Raw genomic sequence first — 27,912 nt, forward strand, 5'->3', positions numbered from 1 at the left:
ATCTGTTCAGTTTGGGTGACAGGAGCTGTAATGCATTTTATTCGTTAAGGAATTTGTTATAACATTTTTCGTTTATGGTACATCTAATGTTAAGAGCTATTTTTGTATTTTGAACGACCCCTCCTAGTTAATCAGTGTTATTTCTTCATCAAAATATTCATAGTGCCAAGTTAGAGCCTACAGCAAAATATTCTAACAGATGTATGTGTCCTCTAAACTACTGAGGAGTCAGACTACCAGCTGCGTGCCTTTTCGTGAAGTACAAGGAGGGCCATTGGAATTATGCGGCAGGGGAAGACCAAATTATATGGCGGAATTGGTGAACTGCAAAACACACAAGATGATGGACGGAATGTCACACAATGGCAAACCATTCACCCCCGTCACAGATCTGGGTTTAATCCATCGTTATTTTGCTCACCAAGCCACAACAGTTCAGACATGGCCATATGCAAATCAGTCTTGACCCTGTGCCTCATGGGAACAGTCCAGACCAAACTGCCAAGCCATGTCTTCTCTGGACCGCAATCAAGCATCCTTGGACCGGTTTCTGGCTATCAGCTGTCATCAGCCAGGATAGCTTGAGTCCAGTGGTGTGGAGAGCACGGGACCCACGCCTGGGCATACCCTTCCCACATAGGGTGAACAGCAAAACACACAAGATGATGGACGGAATGTTGCACAATGGCAAAACATTCACCCACAATCACAGAATTGATGAAGTGCCAAGAAAAGGCAAAGTATACGGTGTAATGCATCTCATTTTGTGATAGTATTACTTTATTTTTTTTGCTATTTTTACTCATGTACACACTGTATGGACAAAGTATTTACCAAATTAGTGTCAGTTTAGCAGATAAATACATCAATACAACTGAAAAGTAACCAGTCGTTCTTGTGAAGGGCTTTCCAGTGCAGGTCAACGCATGTTGCTGCCAGTGGCGACTCCTCCGCTAAGGCGAATTGGGCCAAAAAAGTGCACCACTTTAAAGTATGTGCAAAGTAGTAGAAAAGTTATTTTTAACAAACTTTTCTAACTTGGCATGTGTGTTGTGCAGCACACAACCAAAGTAGTATAAGTTAAAAAGTTACTCAGGGTATAGTAATTTGTATTGGAAGGATACGCTCCCAGCCTTGCTAGTCTCAAGCAGATAGCTTTGCACTGTGGTGCCCAGTGTGTGCATGGTGCAAGGCAACAAAAAAGAAAGGGAGCAGCAGGGCCATATCCTTGGAGGGAGTGTGGTGTCCTGCTTCCTTCCCTTCATGCAGCGCGACACAACAACTTTGGTTGTCCTACTGCAGTGCTTGAGAAAATAGTAAATTTGCCCCACAGTTTTAAGGGAGTTATAGCAGTATCAAAACATAAAGCAAGTTTTCCTGCCAGTCACACTGCTCAAAGTTAAATCACGGAGAATGAGAATGTATACAAAAGTGGCAAGGGTACTTGTTGGGTAATGCTTGTTGTATTAGACCCTGGCAATGAAAACATGCACTGGCATGGCCAAAAAGTCTGGCATTTTGGCTTTGTCAATGCTTGTTTTGTCATTGTTTTTTCAAAACTTGATCATTGGGATTGCTGCTGAGCCCTTGTTAATCTTTAAAAAATATATATAATAGCTAAAGCAAAAATATGTGCAGTCTCAATAAACGCACATTTTCATCTGAGTCCACAGCACTGAATGGAACTATTTTGTGTGTGTGGATGTGGTCTTGTGAAAGAGTAGAATGCAATTGCTCACAGTGAAAATGACCAATGGCTGACATGGTCTGGCCTACTGTCCCTTGCTGTACGCTGTAGGGGTGGAAGAAAAATGTGAATGACACAATGACAGACCAATGGATGAAGAGGGCTGTCTAAAAAGCCATATGTTATATTTAATATTGTAGTGCGATTAAAATGCCTGAAGCTATCATTGAGTGACCCCTAGTTTCTGCACCAAACCATCTCACGTGCTTTAGCACAATTCCTTCAGAATTCCTTGCCATAGAGACCCACAGCAGAGAGGCGCAGGCTTGTCCTAAAACCCTTCATCTCTAAAGGGTCGCCTACCATTTGCTTCTAGCCCGAACCTTCATGTTGTGGGCCTGCTGCTGCAAGGATGCACTACTACTGGGCTGCACCCAGGGCAGGAAGCTCAGGATGGTGAGTGCAGTGGGGTAACTGGTGGAAACCAGAGCTTAGTGGTATCGGGTAACTGCAAGCCAGCATGTAGCATTTTAAGAATTAACCATGTGTGCCCATACAGCGCATGACCCATTTCCGTCCACTTTTTAGGTCTCGCCTTTACCATTCCGCAGGAATGGGAAATGGGGAGAATTCAAGTCAGCAAAATCCACTTCAAACCACGGGCTTTCAGCCGCGGTTTTCTTTGAGTTCACGTGAATCACGTGATTAAACATGCACGCGCATCGGCAGCATTTCTCCTGCAGGCTTGCAAAAGGCTCTCCTCCCTCCCCACATCAAAAGCATCAATCACCCTCCCACAGGCTTCCCCAGCGCTGCCCCGGCCTCTGCTTCACAGCCAGGCCATCTGTTCCCTGCCAGACCTCTCACACCTCCGTCACAGCATGCCTGTGTACTTCAAAGGCTTATCACTTCACACGGCCGCAGGCCGTGCAACCAGAGCACTTCAGTTGGTGTGCAGCCCCCCTCCCAGCACTGCCTTGTTACTCTCGGCAGCCGTGACTCCCTAAACACTTTTTTTATTTAATTAGCAGCAGCAGCATTTCTCCTGCGCCAGGCCACATCAAAGGCTCTGTGCCACTTTCACCAACACAGCACCACTTACGCCACTCATCAACGCAACGCCACTCATCCATGCAACGCCACTCACACACGCAACGCCACTCACCCACGCAACGCCACTCACCCACACAACGCCACTCACCCACGCAACGCCACTCACCCACGCAACGCCACTCACCCACGCAACGCCGCTCACCCACGCAACGCTGCTCACCCACTCAACGCCGCTCACACACGCAACGCCACTCACACACGCAACGCCACTCACCCACGCAACGCCACTCACCCACGCAACGCCACTCACCCACGCAATGCCACTCATCCACGCAACGCCACTCATCCACGCAACGCCACTCATCCACGCAACGCCACTCATCCACGCAACGCCGCTCACCCACGCAACGCCGCTCACCCACGCAACGCCGCTCACCCACCGATCACACACGCAACGCCACTCACACACGCAACGCCACTCACACACGCAACGCCACTCACACATGCAACGCCACTCACACATGCAACACCACTCACACATGCAACGCCACTCACACACGCAACGCCACTCACACACGCAACGCCACTCACACATGCAACGCCACTCACACAGGCAACGCCACTCACACAGGCAATGCCACTCACACACGCAACGCCACTCACACACGCAACGCCACTCACACACGCAAATCCACTCACACCCACGCAGTGCCACTCAACCACGCAGTGCCACTCAACCACTCACACATGCAACGCCACTCACACACGCAACGCCACTCACACAGGCAATGCCACTCACACACGCAATGCCACTCACACACGCAATGCCACTCACACACGCAATGCCACTCACACACGCAACGCCACTCACACACGCAAATCCACTCACACCCACGCAGTGCCACTCACAACCACGCAGTGCCACTCAACCACGCAACACCACTCACCCACGCAACGCCACTCACCCATGCAACGCCACTCACCCACGCAACGCCACTCACCCACGCAATGCCACTCACCAACGCAACGCCACTCACACACGCAACGCCACTCACACATGCAACGCCACTCACACATGCAACGCCACTCACACACGCAACGCCACTCACACACGCAAATCCACTCACACCCACGCAGTGCCACTTTTACCCACACAGCACCACTTTCAGACACACAACGCCACTCACACCCACGCAATGCCACTCACCCACGCAACGCAACTCACACACGCAACGCCACTCACTCACGCAACGCCACTCACCCACGCAACAACACTCACACATGCAACGCCACTCACCCACGCAACGCAACTCACTCAAAGCCACTCACACACACGCAGTACCACTTTCACCCACACTGTGCAGTGCACAATAGGTCTCGCAGTAGGAAAGTTGGAGCTATCGGTTTTGTAAATGACAAAGCCCTTGATGTTATTAAAATGAAAAAAAAATAAAAGGCATTGTTATTTGCAATTGTAATAGCTCCAACTTTCCTACTGCGAGACCTATTGGCAACGCCAGTGCTTGTTTTTGTTGTTGCTCATAGGTGCCATTTGTGCCAGGGGTAAGCACAAATGTCGGTTCCCAATTAACTGTATCATACAGGTTCAAGCTGCAGCTCCCCAGTAGAGCCGTGTTATGCCAAAATGTTTGTTAGGCTCCTCGTTTTGCCTTGTGGAGGGGTCCGAGACTGATTTGCCTTCTGTAATTGCACAGATGAGTCAAGCATTGATCGAATGGAAAGCTGCCATAAGGAAATTCAAAAGTTAAAGATCAATTGATGGATTTAATTTTCTCCTTTCCTCAGTGTGACCGGTCTCCCCTCCTGCAACCCCCTCTTTATTCTGACTGCCACCTTCTTACTTTCCAAAGGGTGCCTGGACAGAGGTTCTAACAGGCACTGGTGCACTGGGTATAGCCATCTGCATCTTCACACAAAGGTCTCAATCACGGTTTGCCCCAATGGGCCAAGGGGCGTATTTTCCAAGTCTCCCTCCATATGGAACCATCTTTTCATCTGGTTGCCTGAGCCTGTGGTGCAGTTGATGAAAGCCCTGGATACAGTTTGAGTCATGCTCCTGGAAGTCTATAGTCCACAGTCGTGTCCGCCAGGGTGGTGTCGGCTCTTGCCAGCGTGGCCGTACACACACTGAGTGGTATCCAGCTTTATTCTGTTTTAGTGAATACTTTACCTCTCGACTTTTTAGAACTGCCCATTCCAAAGGCATGTACTTGCTTTAAAGCAGTTGTTGGGTTATAGTTCTCTGCATTCATTGGTGTATCTGTCTGTTGCCGAAGACCTATGATCTTCAATACAGCAAGCGTGCTTTAGGCCAGCCCTTTGCTCGTGATTGGTTGGCTTTCTTGTCTGTCTCATTTCCCTGCCCCTGTTTTAGTCGCTTTCCTCCCTATTCTTGTGTTTGTCCCACTGGAACATCGCTTATTTACCATCCTCTTAGTTGGATGAATTATAGCCTTTCGCTGCTGACATGAACCCATTATGTGTATTTGTTGTACTCCAAGTGGGTGTGTGCCATTCCTTCCTCAGTCTGTTTTGCTAATTTCCACTCACATCCTACCCATGCTCCATCTGATGAGGCCCTAGCCCTTCTGCTCATCTGTTGCTCCTCATCCCCACCCTTTCACACCACACTTTTTATTAATTGTATTAATTTATTTTCAGAAAATGAAAATTGCTTTGATGTGTGCTCTGTAGCCATATACTGCTCCTAAGAGTAAGCCTCTCCTTCTTTGCACGGTAGTGTGAGCACACTCTATGTTTTTTTTAAATTAATTTACCATTCTAAAGAAGTAGTCTGATATCCAATAAAGAAAATGCCTGAATGCCAACTTGTGCATCAGAACACGAGTGGCCATTTTGGAATGATTTTTCTGTATTACAAAAACCATTCCAAGATGGACTCCTGGGAGAACAATTGCATCGCAAAGAACAGGCAACCATCTTAGAATATTTTTCTCTCTCCAAACTAGTACGGACAGAGCCAATGTCTTTGAAGTCACCTGTCAAAAAACGAGACCTATTGACTTTGTCTTTGCTTTTAACTAACATTATTTATTGATGCATGAGTAAAATAAATAAAGTAGCGAGGTGAGTTTCTACGGAATATTTAGGAACTGGTATGCAGAGATAACCAAAGCGAACCCAAATGATAAAAAATAATCAGACTTCCGACTAGCAAAATTCTGCAAAAGTTATTAGAATAAATATTGTCATTAACTTTGAGTCACTGGGTAATTTTTCCGTTTTAAAGGAATGTTGCAGCTTTACTCCGTATCCTGTTTATTCCCCCCCCCTCTTGTCCTTTGATCAAGCAGCCTCTTCACGGAAAAATTGCAGCCTCTGCTGTGCTATTCCCTTTGGAATTGTAATGTCTCATTTACTACAACGTATAAATATTTCAATTATCGAGTATTTCCTCGCAGGGGCTGCGGTTTACGATTACAAGCTGGTAAATATCCCTCTGAGCGGGATGGTCTGGAAATGAAAACAGGGCCGCAGTGGGGTAACCAAGGCCCCTCTGTACACTCACCACACAAACACACACTGCCTAAACACACACACTCTCACAACACAGACAATTCCACTACTGAAACAACCCTGCGCAATTACAGAATTCTACAGCCACCGCACCCAACGCATAAACAGCATTATTCTGACCTATAGACAATCCCCGCCACACACGAGAACAGCACTCTAGACATAGCGCACTGAGGAGGGCACCTCCCAGTTAAAGCACTAGGGTCACCTCACACCTGATGACACACAGTCCTCACTGCACTCGAGCGAGGCTACATTCACAGCATACAAACTCCATATGCTCAATTGAGTACATGCTAACAGCGCAGACATGCAAACGCAGCAGTCTACAGTCCCCACTAACACAATATAGTTCCGTTTGAGTGCAAATACACCACAACCTGCATACAGTTGCAGATATGTACACACTACACACACACATCCCACTTTCATCAAACATTTCCCAAAAGCGTCTCTCTCATCGCTCTCGTTGAAGCACATAGGCGATATATACAGCGCTATGAGGCCACTAGAAAATGCCCTGCGCTCTGTATATAAAATGTTAAATATGGCCGTGTCCTCTGGAAGCACGGATGGGGTGGCCGCGTGCTCTCATGGGAAGTCAATGCCCAGTTCCTGGCGCCACCTGGGCGTGGCAGAGCTACTGTGGGCGACCCACCCTCTGGCCTCCCTTGGTCCGGGTGGGGTTAGGTTGGGGCCTCTTCCTGGAACCAGTCTCGGTGCCGACCACTTACAGACCCACGAGGCCCCGCGGTCAGTGATTTCCATTAGTTGCTGGAGTGTGGTGGCTCCTGCTAACCTTCCTTCCGCCTCTCGGGGAGAGCGGACGGTACCAAGAGGAGTGGAGCAGCGGCACGCCTCGTCTGCCATGGCCAGTGCCTGAAATGGAAATCTAGAAAGAAGTGCATGTAATGCGTGTCCCAGAGCACCCGTTTGCAGGACTCTCATGGTACAGGCCTCTTCATCGTGTTGGAGTCCTGGAGGTGGCCTTGGGCTCCTCTTAGGCATGTGGAGAAGGGCGCGTGCTTGTCTCCAACAGGACAGAGTTGCCTCTTGCTCACCAGGTGTGGTACAGAACATGCGTTCTTCCCGTTTCCACCATGGTTCCTACCTGCTGGCTGGGTGATCACCACTGCTGCTGAGTTATCATTTGTGCACTGCATATTTTATGAGTAAAACTGTATGTCTGTGCAAATGTAATGGTCACTTCAATTGAAAATGTGTCGTCTGTAATGGCAGTGCGCTACCACCCCATGCATACTCCACTTGACGCCACTCCACTCTGCATCACTCCATACCACTGCTAGGGTGACCAACCGTCTGTAAATTTCACGGACAGTCCGTAATTTTGGCTGTCTGTCCGTTGTCCGTGAAGGATTCTTTAACGGACGCCATTTGTCCGTAATTTTAACCGGGCACAGCTTGCCCCCACCTCCCTTCTTGACTCCGATGCTGTATGAAAGCTCAGACCCCCAGCAGCACTGTAGAGGCACAGCGGGATGGCAACCCTCACACCCCCAGCCCTTGATGAGCTGTTAAGAGGTGCTTGAAGGTGACAGAGGGAGGGGCTGTGGCTTCAGGGGCATCTATTCAGATGCAAACAGCCCTGCTATTTAGAGGGGGGCTCACACATTCTATTTCTACCCAGGGCCCCAAACATCCGAGACTCGGCCAGATTACACCCCTGATTACACCGAGGCAGCACCTGCTTCTCTTCACCGAGCTTAATTACTGTCACTAAATTGTAAGCAAACCTCGGTTCTTCAAACATGCATAATTTAATACAATAAAGAAATGGCACAATCGCACCCACGCGGATTAACAAAGTATGGAGGACAATCAGTTCTCTCGGAGTATCTCCTGTAAGTACTGTATACCACAGTTGGGGATGGCATTTTGGACAGAGAGCCTGTCTTCTCGTTGTCTTGTGCAGGAGGGGGCGAGAAGCCCAAGATGATACTAGAATACTGCATGCCCACCCCTGTGCCCACCCTGGTGGATCACGTTCCCTCTCCTGTGATGACTCCTGCTCCTGTCCCCCCCATGTTGTGGCTCCAGTCCACCCCCACCTGTGGTGGCTCTTGTGGTGGATCCAGTCTCCGCCCTGGGTGGCTTCTGTCCCACTCCTGGAACGGCCCCTGCAGCGAGGGTGAAGTTCTTGATGGGCCTCTTCTCAAAAGGGCTCAGCTCAAAATTAATATGGAAAGGTGGGCGTGTAAGTAAGCGAAGGGATGTGTGAATGGCTGGATGAATTAGTGAAAGGGTGAATGGATGAATGGAAGATTGAATAAATGGATAATGAGAGAGGATAGATTGATTGATGAGTGAGGGGAAGGATGGAGAGAAAATGTAAATAGCTGGATGTATGGGTGGAAGGGTAGCTGGATGATTGATGAGGGGAAAGATGGATGAGGGGAAGGATGATGGATGGAGGGGAAGGATAAATGGATGAGGGGAAGGATGGATGGATGGATGGATGGAGGGAAAGGATGGATGGATGAGGGGCAGGATAAATGGATGGGATGGATGGATGGGTGAGGGGAAGGATGATGGATGAGGAGAAGGATGGATGATAGATGGGTGAGGGGAAGGATGGATGAAAGGAAGGATGGATGAGGGGAAGGATGATGGATGGATGGAGGGGAAGGATGGATGGATGAGGGGCAGGATAAATGGATGGGATGGATGGATGGGTGAGGGGAAGGATGATGTATGAGGAGAAGGATGGATGGATGGATGGGTGAGGGGAAGGATGGATGAAAGGAAGGATGGATGAGGGGAAGGATGGATGACGGGAAAGGATGGATGATGAGGGGAAGGATGGATGGATGGATGATAAGGGGAAGGATGGATGGATGGATGGATGATGAGGGGGTGGGTGAAAGGATGGATGATGAGGGGAAGGATGGATGGATGGATGGATGGATGATGAGGGGGTGGGTGAAAGGATGGATGATGAGGGGAAGGGTGGATGGATGGATGATTTGTGGGTGGGTGAAAGGATTGATGGATGGATGGATGATGAGGGAATGGATGTATGATGAGGGGGTGGTTGAAAGGATGGACGGATGATGAGGGGAAGGATGGATGGATGGATGGATGATGAGGGGAAGGATGGATGATGAGGGAAAGGATGGATGGGTGATGAGGGAAAAGGATGGATGGATGATGAGGGAAAGGATGGATGGATGATGAGGGGAAGGACAGATGGATGGATGGATGGATGGATGGATGGATGATGAGGGAAAAGGATGGATGGATGATGAGGGAAAATGATGGATGGATGATGAGGGGAAGGATGGATGGATGACGAGGGAAAAGGATGGATGGATGGATGATGAGGGAAAAGGATGGATGGATGATGAGGGGAAGGATGGATGGATGATGAGGGGATGGATGGATGATGAGGGGAAGGATGGATGGATGGATGATGGATGGGTGAAAGGATGGATGGATGGAGAGTGGGTGAAAGGATGGATGGATGGATAAGTGGGTGGGTGAAAGGATGGATGGATGGATGATGACTGGGTGGGTGAAAGGATGGATAGATGGATGATGAGTGGGTGGGTGAAAGGATGGATGGATGGATGAGTGGGTGGGTGGATGGTGGGTGGGTGAAAGGATGGATCAGTGGATTGGATGGTGGGTGGGTGAAACGATGGATGAGTGGGTGGGTGGATGGTGGGTGGGTGGATGATGGGGGGGTAGGTGGATGAGTGAAATGATGGATGGATTGATAAGTGCAAGGGTGAATGAATGGACATATGAGTGAAAGGGTGGGTGTAAGGATGGATGAGTGAGTGAAAGGGAGGGTAGATGGACAAAAGGATGAATAGATGTGTGAAGGAGTGAAATGATAGATGGATGAGTGATAGGGGCAATGGATGGATTCATGAGTGGATGAGTAGATGGATGGGTGGGTGGATGGATGGATGGAAGGAAGGCTAAGTGAAAGGGTCGATGGAGAGAGAAAGGGAGGATGGATGGATGACTAAAAGAGTGGATGGGTGGAAGGATTAGTAAGTGAAAGGATGGCTGGATTGGTGAAAGGGTAAATGGCTGAATGGATGAGTGAATGGATGGATGGGATGAAGAGTGGATGGATAAGTGTACAGATGGATAGGGTGAAAGGGTGGATGGATGGATGGATAATGGAGGATGAGTGAAAGGATGGATGAGGGGATGGATGAAGGGATGGATGAGTGAAATGATAGATGGAAGGATACATGATGGATAGTTTGCAAATGGTTGAATATGTTTTGAAATGTTTGGGCTTACTTATATACTATTGCGCGACCTCTGATGTGTCTGTAAAACGTACCTATTGTCCTGAAGTTTTGTCCTGAATTTTGACCTCCTGTCCTGAATTTGTGTCCTGAATTTTGACCCTTTGTCCTGAATTTTTACACTCACCGTCCTGAATTTGCACCAATGCCAGTTGGTCACCCTAACCACTGCACTCTACTCAGCATAACTCCACTCGGTGTCACTGCACTCTACTCAGCACCACTCCACTCTACGGCACTTCACTCTATGCCTCTCAACTCTACTCTGCACCACTGTAGTTTATGCCAATGCACTCCACGCCTCTCCACTCTGCACCACTGCACTCTACACCTCTCCATTCTATGCCACTCTACTCTACAATCCTGCACTCTATGCCAATGCACTCTACTCCTTACCACTCCAGTCTACACCAATTAACTGTACCCACTCTATCTACTCTGCATAACTGCATTTTTCCCTCCTACACTCTGTGCCATTCTACTCTATGCCACTCCACGCTATGCCACTCTACTCTTCCCGGCAACACTACACTCTGCCACTTCACTCTACTTTGAAACAATCTACCATACACCACTGCACTCTACGCCTCTTGGTCTACTCCACTCTAAGGCACTGCACTCTATTCCACGGCACTCCACTTTGTGCCACCCTTCTCTACGCCAACCCACTCTGCACTCTATGCCAGCCTACTCTACACCACTCCACTCTACCCTGCACAACTCCATTCTACCCTACTTCACTCTACTCTGAAAAATCCACTCTACACCACTACAATCTATGCTACACCACTCCACTCTACTCTAAACCACTGCACTCTACACCAATCTACACTATTGTGTTCTACACCACTTTACTCTACTCTGCACCACTGCACTCTACACCAATGTACTTTATACCACTGATTCTATGAAACTCTATTCTGCGGCACTGTACTCTATGGCACTGTACTCTGTCATTCTATCTGTCACTACAATCTTCATTGCTTCATCACACTACTCTAGGCCACTGCACTCTGACACTGCATTCTATGCGACTCTGCTGTGCTCTGCTCTACACCCTTCACTCTACAACACCCTTCTCTGCAACACCACTCTATCCACTGCACTCTGACCCTGCACTCTGTTAGGCTCTACTCTGCACCCCTGCACTCTACACCACTGTACTCTACGGCAGTGTCCTCTATGCCACTCTACTCAACTCTACGGCACTGCAATCTGACACTATAGTCTACTCTGCACAAGGCTAATCTACGCCACTGATTTCTACAATACTGCAACACTCCAACTTATGCCACTCTCCTCTATGCCACAGACATTTAACCATTTTGAACAGCAGCCACGCTGGCGTAGAACATGGCTAAAACACATTGGCAAAGCCAATAGCTCTTGCATAGGCACTACCTATTGGCTTTGCCAATGTTTGTAATTCAATAGCTTTCCATTCTCTTTTTGAGGTTGCCCCTCCCTTGGAGCATGCCTTTTGCTTGGTTGTATGACTTGTCCTTCCACTGCTTACATTCAGAGAACTACTTTTTTTCGCTGAGCACTCCTTGTGAGTTTATGGTTTTGCTTGCTTTCCCCACAGATGTTTTCCTCCCTATGGTTTATATTTTGCTACTTTTTCCTGCTGCTTTTCCAGACTTTCCTCTGCTGCGACCACCTCCCACCTCTACCCCCTGATCTCTGTGCTGCCTGGCCTTCCTCATGCACTCTAGTTTCCAGCTTTCTTATTTTTTAATTTAAACTCTCCACCCATCCAGCTCCTTTGTTGCTCACTGCTGCCACCACTCACCTTACCAACCCTTCCACTGCCCTATCTCGTTTTAAGAAACAAAACAAAAAACGTAAAATCTTTTTGGGAGAGAGAGGCAGCTGCAGTTTGATGCTTGCCAACTCTTTTTTTTAATTTATTGTTCCAAGATGGTGGTGTGCCATATTGGAACAGTGAATAAAAACAAAAAACAAAATGGCTGCTACGTATGACACATTGCTGCTCGCGTGGTGACCTTAGGGCTCCTGAGCATCATGACACATACGGGCACAAGCGTAATGACGTATTCATTATTTTTTTTTGTGGGGGGCCTACACATCTGCAAAAAACATTGGCAAAGCCGAAGGTCGGCATTGGCAAACTTCAAAGTGAGACATAATGGCCTCTTTGGTAACTTTTGTTTGCTGCTGCAGTTCATCAGAACATAGTACTTCCTGTCGTCCTCTGATTTAGTTTACTGTTTCAAATGTTAGATTGATCATAAAAAGATGGTAGGGCCAAATAAGAAAAGTGCTCCGAAAAAGATTCAGAATTGGATGCATGGAGAGTTTTGATAGGTACATCTGGCAGAAGCTCAAAATAATTGATCCACAGGAAAAATATATTCTATTTATAAACGTGTGCATTCCTCTTTAAACCTAAACTGTTTTCCAGCCCCCTGAAAAAACTCATTGGCAGTGATCTATGGAATTTCAACTCTTGTTGCTTCTTAATACATTTCTGACCTGCTAAATAGAAGCAGCACCTTATATTTCAGCCAAGGCCTGGTATTCTGCTCTGTCACCACATCTAGGAAGGTCCGCCCATGGGGGCTGCACCTGCTGGGCTAAAGAGGAAATTCTACTGGAGAAACTGTGCTGTAGAAATTCTAAGGGCTGGATTTTAACAGCACATGGTGCATGTGGTGGTGGGAACTGCCCAGAGCCTACTAGAGTGTGGATGTGAGATGTATTTGGGGCAAATATGGCTGTAGTAACCTCACAATAGTATTGTGATCATTGAATTCCAAGGTGTGTAAATACCGGTCTCTGGTGGTCCATTTTCTGCTGCCTGCACTGCGTGCACTCTAGCTGGAGCAGCTTATGCGCATGGTTGGGCAATTTTGGGTACTTGCCCAGGTTGCCACAAGGGCCATTGGTGTCAAGATGTTCATACAAACTTCACATCTGGCCACCTAGCTTTGGGAGTGGGCTAGCAAAATATAACTTTTCCTAGAAGGGCACAAATTCTTCAACCTGCCCTTGCTCTGGCCGGTGCATTAAAGGACTTTAGTGTGTTGGGGGGAGAGTAAACTTGATCCGAGTGCCACAGGGTGCGGCTGGGCGAGTTCCATGCCCTTCGAGGGGGTGGTATTTGACTTCTCAGCACAGCTGCAACTTTACGATCCCACTCCGAAGTCGCACGCAAACATCCAATTCTGGAGATGGTAACTAGAGCCTCCATTTTGTTTAGACTGGGCTTTGGCCTTGGCCACCACTGGGCGCTTGCCTGTTTGATGACTCATGAGAACCCTGCACGCTGCTGTACGGCCTCAATATAACGATCAGCACCATTTCATCATTCTCTTCCCATGGGTTCCAGATACTCATGGCTCCTCTATTTTGCTCATCAACTTTTTGGGGTGGTGCGTCATCTCGCCCCCTCCAATCGCACAGCTGAAATGGCGCCAACACGGCGATCCTATATTACAACGATTTTATCAATGTATTCCTCTTGTTCCATCATTTTTCATCTCTTTATCAACTTTGCTACAATGAATATTCGAATCCACACGCGGAATTGTAAATGCCATTTTTCAAGTTTTTTGTATTCAAGCTGTGTCTATCCGGACCTCTTGAAAGAATATGACTGATGCAAGGTTCATCTGAAGCAGCGTTTATTCAATAAAAACCCAATGCATTTCGGGCTACGAAGCGCCCTTCGTCAGGGGTCACTGAAAATGAACAAAAAAACAATCACCAAATATTCTTCAAAGCAATGTTTTTACATCATTAACCAATAACCAGTTTACTTAGTTCCCACAGTTCATTACACCCTGAACATTTTCCCACAAAAAACCTTTAATCTCAATATGGCAAGACATCTCCCATTTCACATCACGTGCCAATATGTTCAAATAATCCTGCTCCTAAGCTGTATCCCTTACATACTATGTTCTTATCCTACATTCACCTATCCCTGCTTGCTCCCAATGTAGATAGAAAGTATTTTCTCGTTAAATCCTGCTATCCCTTTCAATTCCTCCCACCCTTCAAACAGGATTCAGTGTGCAACGCATATCTCCATGTTCTATCACCATCACGCTCTTGCTGCATGAAACATCTCGATTTTGATACATATCCACTTGTTTATACATTCACGCACATTAGATATAATTACTTCTATCATGGCTGTATCGTTAACTAGACTTGTACCCCTCAGTAACAATCTCCCTTTCAATTATCCACCTACCTGCCGCGGAACGTTTTAAAACATACGTCCTTGTTATCGTTGCAGCAAGAAAAGCATATGTCCTCTTCCCCCTCCCTATTTTGATGTCACTCCCTAATCCTTGAGAACTTGCTAAAACAATAGGCCCATGTTTTCTGTAGGGCACTCTGTGCATTGTGTAATCATGTTTAAGGGTAATGCATGTATATTTCTTTTATTCACATTGTGCCTCTATTTAAACAACCCCCATATATTGGCAGGATCATATACAAATATCAAAAACATTTAATGACATTTATTTCATGTAGTTGTTTTTGTTTAGTACAGTTATTTGTATTCTTTTAAATTTGTGCTGTATACGGTCATTGTCGCGAGTTACCTGTTATGGAGGTTTGGTCTCCTTGACCCATTAAATCATTAACACAAGTGAGTGTTAATGAAAATGTAAAAGGCCTCTGGACGGTCTAATCCACCCTCTACAAATCGATGCAAAGACATTTAGGGGCAGATTTACAAGCAGCTTGAGCCACTTTCCCGTCACCTTTAACATGGGAAAAGTGGCGCAAAAGGGCTCGTATATCTGCCCCTTAGATCTTAAGACGTGACCAGGAGTTTGCACAAGAGTTTCGCCTCACTCCTGGGTCGGCCTAAGAACTCTAGCCTCGGCAGATTTCATGACCTGGTTCACATGTAACTTAACTGATCCGTTGTTGACCCGTGTCGCCTATTTTGGAGTAAAAATGTGTCCTTTTGAAGAAACTCTGTTGCTTTTATTTTTAATGCCGTGTTTTACGATCTTGTATTTTAAGTTCCTGTTGAGCATGGTAAATTTAAATGCTAACGGCTCATGTTCCCCGTGTAGACCTGTATGGAGACGCGCAGCTACTCTGGAAGGGGGAGGCGGCTGATTTTGGGATACTACAGTTGATGACTGGCAGACAGTGAACAGCTTGTGGCGTCACTCTCCAGAATAACCAAAATCTCCATGATATTTGATAGAGGTGTATAAAACATATCAGGATTAAACATCAAACTTTGCACAGTAGACTAACTAAGAAGAAATTTAAAAAAAATTGAAAATTAGGAAAAAAAAGAAAGTAAGACATTTTGAGATACATAGTGTAAAGGCAAATCTGGAATAAGTGTATTGTATTTAAACTAAAGACAATTGAAGCATTGGTGCACAATGCAGGTTTATGCGGATGAAGCCTTCCTCGACCTATGTTGAATACCAATTAGCAAGACCAACCAGCATCCTTATCACAATGAGCCAATCCTATCTCCTGGTCGGTCCACACGGCTCCTGCCAACCACAAAAGTGCAACTGCTCTTAGCTCCTGTTCCATAAATACCTATTTCGATCCCGATGCACCATATTAAGGTTTGCAGAACTTGGATTGATTGCATTAGCAAAGACATGAGTGAGTGCTTCAAATCCTTGGGGAGCGGTGGGGCCGATTGACTGGCCTGAAGCCCGGCTGAGCCCTAGATGAAACATTTACAGACACATTTGAGTCTTGCACGTGGATCCGTACAGTCCACGATCTCTGTAGCGAAGAACGCTGAGGCATGGTCATATGATGCCTTCTGCCCATTCATATGGTGTATTGCCAGGAGTTTCACACTTTAGTTTCCCTCCCTTAATTACATGTTTGTAATTTACCACCCTGTCTTATCTGTTGCCCCCACCATCTTTCTTCCTATAACTCCCTTTATCGTGTTATTCCCCTTGTTTCATATTGTTTCTGTTCCAGTTAACTCCACTTTATTTTCCCCTCTGTTTACTTGCCTTCCTTTCATCTCCTCTGCCCTTTTATTTTTGTGTCCCAAAATCTTTTCTTCCACATGTGTTCTATTATTGCTCTTTGTCTCCGTCCCCTTTCACACATATCTTTCTTTCTCTCTCTCTCTCTCTCTCTCTATCTCTCTCTCTCTCTTCCCTGCTTTTCTTGCATTTTGTAATCTAGTGTGCTACATTGTTTACCAGTGTTGCCTCTAACAAGTGAAATACCCACAAATGTATGGTTAACATTGGGCCTGGGTGGCAAATTCCGTTCCACTCGTGGACTTTGCGTAATTTGGGTAATATCGCTTTCCGCGGAGAACGCAGAATTGCCAAAAATTCCGTGATCCGCGGCTTCGCAACATTTTTTTGCTTGTTTGCGCTTTCTAAATGCGTGTTCGCAAGATATTTCCCCCGAGCAACCAAACAGCATTCGCGAACAGGAAAAAATCATTGCGAACGGGAGGACAAGCAATTCCGTGTGTTCGCGGAACTCTGCGTGCTCGTAGAGATTTTTTACTATTTCGCTGATCTTTGCTTAGTGCGACTACGCAAATTCCGCCCAGCCCTAGATTTACATATGAAAACAAAAAAAACATTTCACCCCCCCCGAAAGTGGATGTAACTTGATCTCAGTTTTCATATCTTTTTTGCTTTCTTTTGAAATTAATAGCATTGCACTGGCTCACATCCCATTTGACACTCACAAGCTATTTCTCTTGCTGTCTTTCACCAATGTGCAGGCACCATGATTCCGGTGGCGGAGTTCAAGCAGTTCACCGAGCAGCAGCCGGCCTTCAAGGTGCTGAAGCCCTGGTGGGATGTGCTGGCCGAGTACATCACTGTCGCCATGCTCATGATTGGAGTCTTCGGCTGCACCTTGCAGGTAAGAGTCACACACGTTGGGCAAGAACTTCCAGGGTTGCAGTCTACAAGGGCGATACAGGATATTTGCTGTCTTGGGCGAGATTATATTTTGGCTGACAGGCTATTCAAAGACTTTTTCAAGCTTTGGCGGTGGCCCTTGCTGATTGGTGTCCTAGGCTGTTGAGTGTATTTCCTAATGCAGTGGCATCCTTGGCGGTCTGCTAAACGTTATTCAGAGACTGGCATAGAGTGTAAACACTCTGAGGGCCTTGATGCCACCGCCAAGGACAGGGTACTAGAACGAGTTGTCTTCTTACAAGAATTAACCAGTAGTTGGCCTTCTCTGATTTCTACGTTATTCCTCTTAAAAGGACCTTGTAGATGAGACAATCTCCCAGATCTGTCACTGCAAATCCTTTGCAAGACTTGGCCACCACCAGTGGAATATCCCACACCTGGATAAACTGACCTTTCCTCACCATGGTGCATCAATTTCCAATAGCTTCTGGGTTTAACTGCAAGGTGGAACTCGCGTGAACTTCATGACTGCCCCGTCCTGACGTTCTGCGGCCTCCAATAGTATTTCGTGTTAGCCATTTCCACATAATGACTTGTTGACCTTCTGGTATTCCACATCAACCTATTCTAGATTTAGGAAGGGTTGTGATGTCCCATCGCTCACACCCCTTACTAAAGAGCTGGGTGGAGTCTGAATTGTGCACAAAGACCCCTGAACCCCAAAGTGATCACTGAGCTGTTTGACTCCCTCTCTTGAGAACAGATTGTACCTTTTCCCAGAAGCCTTTGCAAGCACCAGGTGTGTGTGATTCCATTTTTTTAAATACAGCATGAAACACCTGACCTTGAAAGAGTGATGTTCTCTTAGTCTAGCCCTTACTCCTGGTCTTACCCTTCAAAACCACAAAGCTCTTTCCCTCGGCTCTTTCCAGAGGGCCGGACCCACTGTGCAAAGACTCTGAGACAATCCATAGACTTTACCTAGTCTGATCACTATGCAATACAAACAAGGACAAATGGCTTGGCTCCACTGTCTAGAGTGGGACGCATGCAGACAAGGAAAATGTGGGTGGGATGAGTTCCGCTACGGGGAGCCCCTCACCAAATCATGCAAGATGTGACGAGACAACCTTCCTTCAGCTAAAAACTGCAGCAGAATTCACTGAAGTGTCCTGCTGACAGGGAGACTCCTGGCATTTAAGGTACAGTGGTTTATAAGAATCACAAAAGCCCTGTAATGCAGAGTATTTTTTATGTTGTATGATTTATAGGAACGGTTAGTCCTGACTGGAAAGGCAGTAATGCACAGAGAAGAGATCCCTTCCTTAAACATGAGTTTTCAAACCATTGCTGAAAATGAATCAACCTGATTATTCCAGATTCGATTCCCTAAAGTGCTGCTTGGAAAGTCGGAAATGTGCACTTAGAAGTTCACGTATAATGTGATCCTTGTACTTCTGACTTTTTACAGCTAAAGATTTGAGGATTAGGCCTGGAATGTTGTTGCTGGTTCTCAGGTGTACTCGCATGCATAGACATTCCGCATACTGAAATGAAGCAGCTTTACATTTTGGCACCAGGAAGTGAAATACAATGACACTTTCAATACGTTTCTTGTAAATATTTTTGTTGTGGGGAATCCTATTATCGTTAGTGCCACCTGTTTGATGCTCCTTCTCCTGAGAGGGATAACCCTTCACTGGTATGCAGGGCAGGAATGTGATTGCTAAATATTTGTGAATAGCTAAAGACTTGCGAGATTGTGGGTGTTCACGTGCTCGGCACGCCACCCTGCCCTGAAATGACCTGTGCTCATATTTACTCATACGGAAAATTACGCAGTAGTCACAAACATTTTAATTGTGGGCAAATCTATTAACAACTGCAAGCCCTTATTTGGTGAATCACTGATGCAAATTTAACTTGTAAATTATGGCATTTGCACACTTAAATGCCACCTGTGTGTGAGTGAGTGAGCGGGGGTCCCACCTTTCAAACCATGGAGTGGCTTTGGTACCTCCCGTTTCTGCATGGAAAATCCACACCAGTACCTCATCAGAGCTCTCACCAAAACTCATGCAGAAATACCAGGCGTTGGGTGCATAGGGGTGTCCCTGCCAATGACTGGATCTGTATGAGAAGACTACTGCGCGCCCTGGTGAAAATGTAAGCCGACCAGTTATAAATGGTTTCTACCAGATCGCATTCTGGGACCTAAGGTTTTCAGCTTCTACAGAACAGCTGTGAAGAAACGCAAGATCAGTCAAATTGTGTCCTTGAATCGGATATTGTTATTCTAGTTTTTTCTTTTTGTTTTTTTTTACCTGTAGAACAGCGGTGCCTCCTTTTGGGCGTTGGAGTGTTGCCCCTCCACCTGCCAGTTGCCGTAATTTAAAATTGTTCTGGAGTCACACTCCCGACTCTCCTAAGGACTAGGGTCGTCCTCAGTGATGAGTTTGTACATCATGGGGGCAGGGCGTGGCCAATATTGTTGCTTGGCATGGATGGCAGCTGGCTGATGTTCATTGCATATGTCTGGTTGGGCAGGATACTGGCTCTATCCAACCCGACATGCACACTTTGGGACTCTCAAACCCATGTTCTATTCGGGAGCCAGGGAAACCACAACACAGTCCATTAGAGCACCGGGTTAACCTGCCAAAACCAATCCTTGAGTTGCTCTTATGTAGTTTGAAGTTTAAAGCCCATGACAGCAAAGTCCTGATTGGTTGTGGTCAGATTTTCGTGTCCCAAACCGGCGCATTTGACTTGACAGCATGGGAAAAGGATGATAAAAGAACATGACCAATCACTGTGAGTCCTTATTTTGAAGCCACACTGTGATTGGCCATGTTTCTTCAGGAATGACACAATAAATGCTTTTCACCTCATATACAGCGCAAGTGAAGGTGTTTGTGCTCGAGGGGGGCGGATGGTCGTCCTAGTGGCGTCCTCCAGCAGGCCACAGAGAGCATAAGTGCAGCACACCGAAACTCGGAATACCCAGGTGTACCCAGCACATATTACTAACATTACACAGAGTAACATTCAGCCTGATTCATCATAGACCCGTTTTGCGAGTCTATAATAGCGATTCATAAGGAATCGCTATTACAGACTCGCAAAACGGGATTCATGTAGGAATCGCAAAAAGATTTGCGATTCCTACACAATCCTTATTTGCGATTAGCCAATTGCTAATCGCAAATAAGGAATAACTCCCCATTCATTCCTATGGGCCAAAAGGCCCATAGGAATGAATGGGGAGTATTCCTTATTTGCGATTAGCAATTAGCTAATCGCAAATAAGATAGCGATTTAAACGGTGCCAGGGGTGTCCAAAGGAAACCCTGTAGCACCCCTTAAATGCAAATTGAAGCAGGTGTTGCGCACACACATGTCCAAATGACATGTGTGTGTGCAACATGCAACTTAGAAAAATGCTTTTAAAAGCATTTTTCTAAGTTTTCGCTATTTACCACGAGGTTTGACCTCGCGGTAAATAGCGGGCTGAAATTGCGAATTCGCAATTTTTTAATGGCTGATGAATTGCATTTAAGGAATTTCAAATAGAGATTCCTTAAATGTAATTCCTCGCAAAATTGCGACATCGCTATTACCGATTTTTGCATTTGGGATGATGAATCCCAAATGCAAAAATAGAGCTCGCAAAGGGCCAGATTCTCAGAATCTGGCCCTTTGCGAGCCGATTTCGGCTTGATGAATCAGGCTGATTGTCTGTTAATTAGTAATGCTCGCTATACAGCTTTCCTAAAAGACCGAAATCACGCAAAAAAAAAAGGAGTCGCAGATTGAGCAATTCATGCCAACAATTCCTCCCCAAATCGGCTCCACCCAGTGACCCACCTGATCTTCAGCATTTAAACAAATTATTCTTGTGAGCTTTCATCAGATTCCATCTGGCTACTCTGAAATAGTTAGATCACTTCTGCTGCCAAATGGAATAAAAAAATTAGAGAAAAGAGCCAGAGCGCAATTCATCAAGCAATAAAATAGAGCACAGTAATCCTATCTAATCCGTGTTAAAACAATGTTTCCCTTTGAAATGTTTAATTAGCTCTGTTTTATTACACAAACATTCTAGATGTCGGGCATACTGCGCTCTGAGAGTCTGATGAGTTAAACAGTGCAAAGTGCCCTGTCGCCAAGTGTGGGGCAAAACCTGACTGGGAGTGGTTGTTGTTACCCTGTGTCCAGCAGGCCCCAGAACACGAGTACACCGAGTACGAATCTCGGAATGCTCATGTACTGCAGAGCAATCAAACTTCCCAAGAAGATAATATAATCGCTGTATGTCAGTGCTGGGATGGTGGTCCAGTGGAGACCCAAAGGCGGCAATTCTGGTTTTGAAGTATTATTTACTCCATAATTTTTCGAAGGTTTTTTGGGTGAGAACATCCCAAATCTTCCTAAAGTCCATCAGCCTTACTCCCTATGCCCGCTCACTAAGTTAAACTTGCCCCTAACATTTACGCCTCACCACTTTGAAAGTCACCAGCCATCACTGCTGTAGAATCTCCCTTTTTGTTGTTTTCTGGTAATCACATATAATCTGTTCCAAAACACCCACATGCAGCAACATAGGGCCAGATGTACGACCTGCCAAATAGCGACTTGCAAATTGCATCACTTTTGCGACTCGCAATTTGCGACTCGCTATTTGGCATGTACAGCAGTGTCTTGGACACTGCTTGTGATTCCCAATAGGGTTGCAAAATGCGAGGCTCATGAATATCAATGAGCCACTCTCATTTTGCGACCCCATTTGGAATGGCTGGCCCTCCTATGGATGGTGGCCTGCTGGGCTCAGCAGACCACCATGTCTGCTATTTTTTTTAATGCAGCCCGTTTTCCTTTAAGGAATTAAGCCCAGATCTGTGACTGGGGGTGAATGTTTTGCCGTTGTGCAACATTCCGTCCATCATCTTGTGTGTTTTGCTGTTCACCCAATGTGGGAAGGGTATGCCCAGATGTGGGTCCCGTGCTCACGACGCCACTGGAGTCAAGCTATCCTGGCTGAAGACGGCTGACAGCCAGAAACCGGTCCTAGGATGCTTGATTCCGGTCCAGGAAAGGCATGGCTTGGCAGTTCGGGCTGGACTGTTCCCATGAGGCAAAGGGTCAAGGCTGATTTGCATATGGCCATGTCTGAACTGGGGTGGCAGAGTGGGCTAAAGAACGGTGATGGATTAAACCCAGATCTGTGACTGGGGCTGAATGTTTTGCCATTGTGCAACATTCCATCCATCATCTTGTGTGTTATACTTCAAAGATGATTCAGAAATGGGGGTGGTGATGAACAGAGTGTCTGAATTAAGCAGACCACTCTTACCCAGTCCAAAGATCAGGGCTTGATCCATCACCGTTTTTTAGCTCACTGCACCATCCCAGCTCAGAACTTGGCTATATGCAAATTAGTCTGACCCTGGCCCAGTGCATCATGGGAACAGGGCAGACCAAACTACCAAGCCAATTCTTATACTGGGAAGGAAACAAGCTACCGGGGACCGGTTTCTGGCATTTCAGCCGTCTTCGGCCCGGCTTGCTTGAATCCTGATGGTGCAATGAGCAAGGGACTCACATCTGAGTATACCCTTCCACGCTTATGGTGGACAAAAATGATTCAGAAATGGGGGTGGTGATGAACAGAGTGTCTGAATTAAGCAGACCACTCTTACCCAGTCCAAAGATCAGGGCTTGATCCATCACCGTTTTTTAGCTCCCTGCACCATCCCAGCTCAGAACTTGGCTATATGCAAATTAGTCTGACCCTGGCCCAGTGCATCATGGGAACAGGGCCGACCAAACTACCAAGCCAATTCTTATACTGGGAAGGAAACAAGCTACCGGGGACTGGTTTCTGGCATTTCAGCCGTCTTCGGCCCGGCTTGCTTGAATCCTGATGGTGCAATGAGCAAGGGACTCACATCTGAGTATACCCTTCCACGCTTATGGTGGACAAAAATGATTCAGAAATGGGGGTGGTGATGAACAGAGTGTCTGAATTAAGCAGACCACTCTTACCCAGTCCAAAGATCAGGGCTTGATCCATCACCGTTTTTTAGCTCACTGCACCATCCCAGCTCAGAACTTGGCTATATGCAAATTAGTCTGACCCTGGCCCAGTGCATCATGGGAACAGGGCAGACCAAACTACCAAGCCAATTCTTATACTGGGAAGGAAACAAGCTACCAGGGACCGGTTTATGATATTTCAACAGTCTTCGGCCCGGCTTGCTTGAATCCTGATGGTGCAATGAGCAAGGGACTCACATCTGAGTATACCCTTCCACGCTTATGGTGGACAAAAATGATTCAGAAATGGGGGTGGTGATGAACAGAGTGTCTGAATTAAGCAGACCACTCTTACCCAGTCCAAAGATCAGGGCTTGATCCATCACAGTTTTTTAGCTCACTGCACCATCCCAGCTCAGAACTTGGCTATATGCAAATTAGTCTGACCCTAGCCCAGTGCATCATGGGAACAGGGCAGACCAAACTACCAAGCCAATTCTTATACTGGGAAGGAAACAAGCTACCGGGGACCGGTTTCTGGCATTTCAGCCGTCTTCGGCCCGGCTTGCTTGAATCCTGATGGTGCAATGAGCAAGGGACTCACATCTGAGTATACCCTTCCACGCTTATGGTGGACAAAAATGATTCAGAAATGGGGGTGGTGATAAACAGAGTGTCTGAATTAAGCAGACCACTCTTACCCAGTCCAAAGATCAGGGCTTGATCCATCACCGTTTTTTAGCTCACTGCACCATCCCAGCTCAGAACTTGGCTATATGCAAATTAGTCTGACCCTGGCCCAGTGCATCATGGGAACAGGGCAGACCAAACTACCAAGCCAATTCTTATACTGGGATGGAAACAAGCTACCGGGGACCGGTTTCTGGCATTTCAGCCGTCTTCGGCCCGGCTTGCTTGAATCCTGATGGTGCAATGAGCAAGGGACTCACATCTGAGTATACCCTTCCACGCTTATGGTGGACAAAAATGATTCAGAAATGGGGGTGGTGATGAACAGAGTGTCTGAATTAAGCAGACCACTCTTACCCAGTCCAAAGATCAGGGCTTGATCCATCACCGTTTTTTAGCTCACTGCACCATCCCAGCTCAGAACTTGGCTATATGCAAATTAGTATGACCCTGGCCCAGTGCATCATGGGAACAGGGCAGACCAAACTACCAAACCAATTCTTATACTGGGAAGGAAACAAGCTACCGGGGACCGGTTTCTGGCATTTCAGCCGTCTTCGGCCCGGCTTGCTTAAATCCTGATGGTGCAATGAATCGTTTTTGGCCACTATAGGTGTGGCAGGGTATACTCAGACATGAGTCCCTTTCTCACTGCACCATCAGGATTCAAGCAAGCCGGGCCGAAGACGGCTGAAATTCCAGAAACCGGTCCCCGGTAGCTTGTCTCCTTTCTAGTGAAGAATTGGCTTGGTAGTTTAGTCTGCCCTGTTCCTATGATGCACTGGGCCAAGGACAGACTGATTTGCATATAGCCAGGTTCTGAGCTGGGATGGTGCAGTGAGATAAATAACGGTGATGGATCAAGCCCTGATCTTTGGACTGGGTAAGAGTGGTCTGCTTAATTCAGACACTCTGTTCATCACCACCCCCTTTTCTGAATCGTTTTTGGCCACTATAGGTGTGGCAGGGTATACTCAGACATGAGTCCCTTTCTCACTGCACCATCAGGATTCAAGCAAGCCGGGCTGAAGACGGCTGAAATGCCAGAAACCGGTCCCCGGTAGCTTGTCTCCTTTCTAGTGAAGAATTGGCTTGGTAGTTTAGTCTGCCCTGTTCCCATGATGCACTGGGCCAGGGACAGACTGATTTGCATATAACCAGGTTCTGAGCTGTGATGGTGCAGTGAGATAAATAACGGTGATGGATCAAGCCCTGATCTTTGGACTGGGTAAGAGTGGTCTGCTTAATTCAGACACTCTGTTCATCACCACCCCCCTTTTCTGAATCATACTTCAAAGATGGCCACAACACAAGTTCATAGTCTAAAATTGTTCCAAAGCATGATCATGTCTAGAACCCAAGTCTTAACAATGATGGATGAAACTGCCTGATGAGTATAATCTTTAGGGCAATGTCTGCCTGAACCATTAGAGGGCGAAGCAATACAGCCTGATTGTCTAATAAAGGAATCTAAAGCCCTGTATGAGCACTCAATGTTATACATGGGTGTAGGAAAAAGAGGGTTCTATGTTCTCAAAGAGTTACAAGAGATTTAGAAGTCTCATAAATGAATCTCAGATAATGAGAATGATCCTCATGAGAGATACCTTGGTAAGGAAAAACTGAAAAAGTGCGCAATGACTACTGTCGCGTTCACTTGTGATGGCAAGCATTCTGAACTTATAAAAGACAGTTCACATCAATAAACATCAGAACCTGTGATTAGTGTAAATAGAGAATACCCATAGGACTTATTACTGGCTGTATACTCTCTGGAGGGTCCTTGGCCCGTTGGGCCCACCTGACAGACTTGAATTAGACAATACACATGCCACATGTGTCCACAACTGTGTACAAAAAACAGTCATGGGTCTAAAAACTCAAATTCATCTCTAGACTAGGTATGAAATGAAGTGCCCGACTATCGGGATACAATTGGTCAATCTAGCGTTAGCCTTACACAATGAAGAGAATGTTTGGGATGGTCCATACATCAATTTTGTCAGAGGTCAATGCGATGGTACATGTATCAATTTTGTCAGGAATCACTGACAGAATCCTTTGACACCACAAGAGAACAGACACCATAATCCCCCAAAGGCTATCAATGACAACCATTGTTTAATGAAGCCAACTGTCTAGCAATCTCCTCAAACTCCTTCAACACGTTTGAGACTGTTTCAAGAAGATGTATACACTTGCATTCTCGCATATTTCGAATATTGGAGCTATCCCTACCCAAGGGGTTACTGGTGATTTCTTTCCCCACAACAACATGTTGCCTTGTTGAAATATTCTTGCCTGAACTTTCTGGTGCATTCGTCCCACACACCACTGGTCGCAGAGACATTTGATGATGTAAATTGTGCCCATACTATTGCAATTGGTATGGCTATTCAGGATGTACTTCAATTTTGCATTAAACCCGTCAGCATGAGGGCACATGCTTTGCGACGCACTCAGCTGAAGTGACACACAATGGGGTTACGGTTTCATTGTGAAAGCACATCAGAATTGGTCTGTGAACTGAGCAGAGCATTCGCCACATGGTCCTTAATGCTCTTGCGCTTTTTAACCTCTACCGCGCTAGCGGGTTTTCCCGCTGTGCGCTGAAATTTGAAAATCGCGCGGTTTGTGACAAAGCCAGTTCGTCATCCGCGTAGCACAGGTAACGCCCATGACGAGCTGGCTTTGTCATCAGCGCTGAAGGGGCTAAAGGCGTACATGGGTTTCACCTTTAGGTCAAGTTCATGTGAGACCAGCCCCCAGTGTCTATTTTTATCTTTTTTATGTCACTGCTTGTAGTAGAAAGGTGGTCATGCAAATCATTCTTTGCTGTGAGCTATCAGCTCTCTCTCTGGGTTCCAGCAGTGTGTCAGGGGGGTAGTACCACGCACGCTTGCTTGCTCACCTAAGTAGTCCCTAGTGGCCTTGTTCTTGTAGCCTAGGTTCCAAGACATCGGATTCTTTGAAGTAATGAGCCCTGCGTAAACAATTCCTCCTGATTCACAAGAAATGCCCTTAGGGGAGATTGTCACTCAGGTTTCTAGGATAATGACTAGAGTACCTTAGAGTGTTGCGCTCAGTTTCTTTTCTGTAAAGAGTGATGTAAAGGCTATCATCCTCGACCTTAATCTTAATGTCTAGGAAATTAATCTCTTTTCAGCTCTGGGATCTAGTGAACTTAACTGTTAATAAGCCACTCATGAAAATGTTCAAGATCTGATTTGCTACCTGTTCAAATCATCAGGACATCATCTATGTAACGCTTCCACAGGGAGATATTGGCAGCAAATGGATTAGTCTCATTATAGATGTGAGTGTTTTCATACTGATCCATATACAGGATGAACAGATCAGGAGCAAATCCAGCTTCCATTTCTACTCCTTTAGTCTGAAGGTCGTGGTCGCCCTGAAAAGCAAAGACATTTGTTTATGGCTACGTTGAGGAGGTTGACAATGAAGTCAACGGGAACCTTCATGGGATGATCCCTCAGATCAAGGACCTCTCTGATTGTGTCAAGAGCTGGTTCTTGGCGAATGTTGGTGTGCAATGAGGTTATGTCCATTGTCACCAACAATTGATCAGAAGGAGCAAAAGGGTAATTTTCAATACGTTTGATAACCTCCATGTCGTCCCTTAGGTAAGAGCATGTGGATCAAACCCATGACTGAGAAAGAGGTCTATGTATTTACACTGGGGTTCCAAAATGGACCCTCATCCCGAAATGAT

General features: G+C 46.4%; 1 protein-coding gene across 1 annotated transcript in view; it reads left to right on the forward strand.

The window, feature by feature from the left end:
• LOC147748405 (volume-regulated anion channel subunit LRRC8E-like) overlaps nucleotides 1-27,912 on the forward strand; it is a 188,786-nt gene that overhangs the window by 120,531 nt on the left and 40,343 nt on the right. Inside the window, exon 2 of the mRNA XM_086961219.1 lies at nucleotides 17,312-17,454. Coding sequence (XP_086817345.1) covers nucleotides 17,317-17,454 — 138 coding nt within the window. The 5' untranslated portion in view covers nucleotides 17,312-17,316. The remainder of the gene's footprint in view (nucleotides 1-17,311; nucleotides 17,455-27,912) is intronic.

The sequence above is a fragment of the Lissotriton vulgaris genome, chromosome 1_1, assembly GCF_964263255.1.
Source record: "Lissotriton vulgaris chromosome 1_1, aLisVul1.2, whole genome shotgun sequence".
Lineage (NCBI taxonomy): Eukaryota > Metazoa > Chordata > Amphibia > Caudata > Salamandridae > Lissotriton > Lissotriton vulgaris.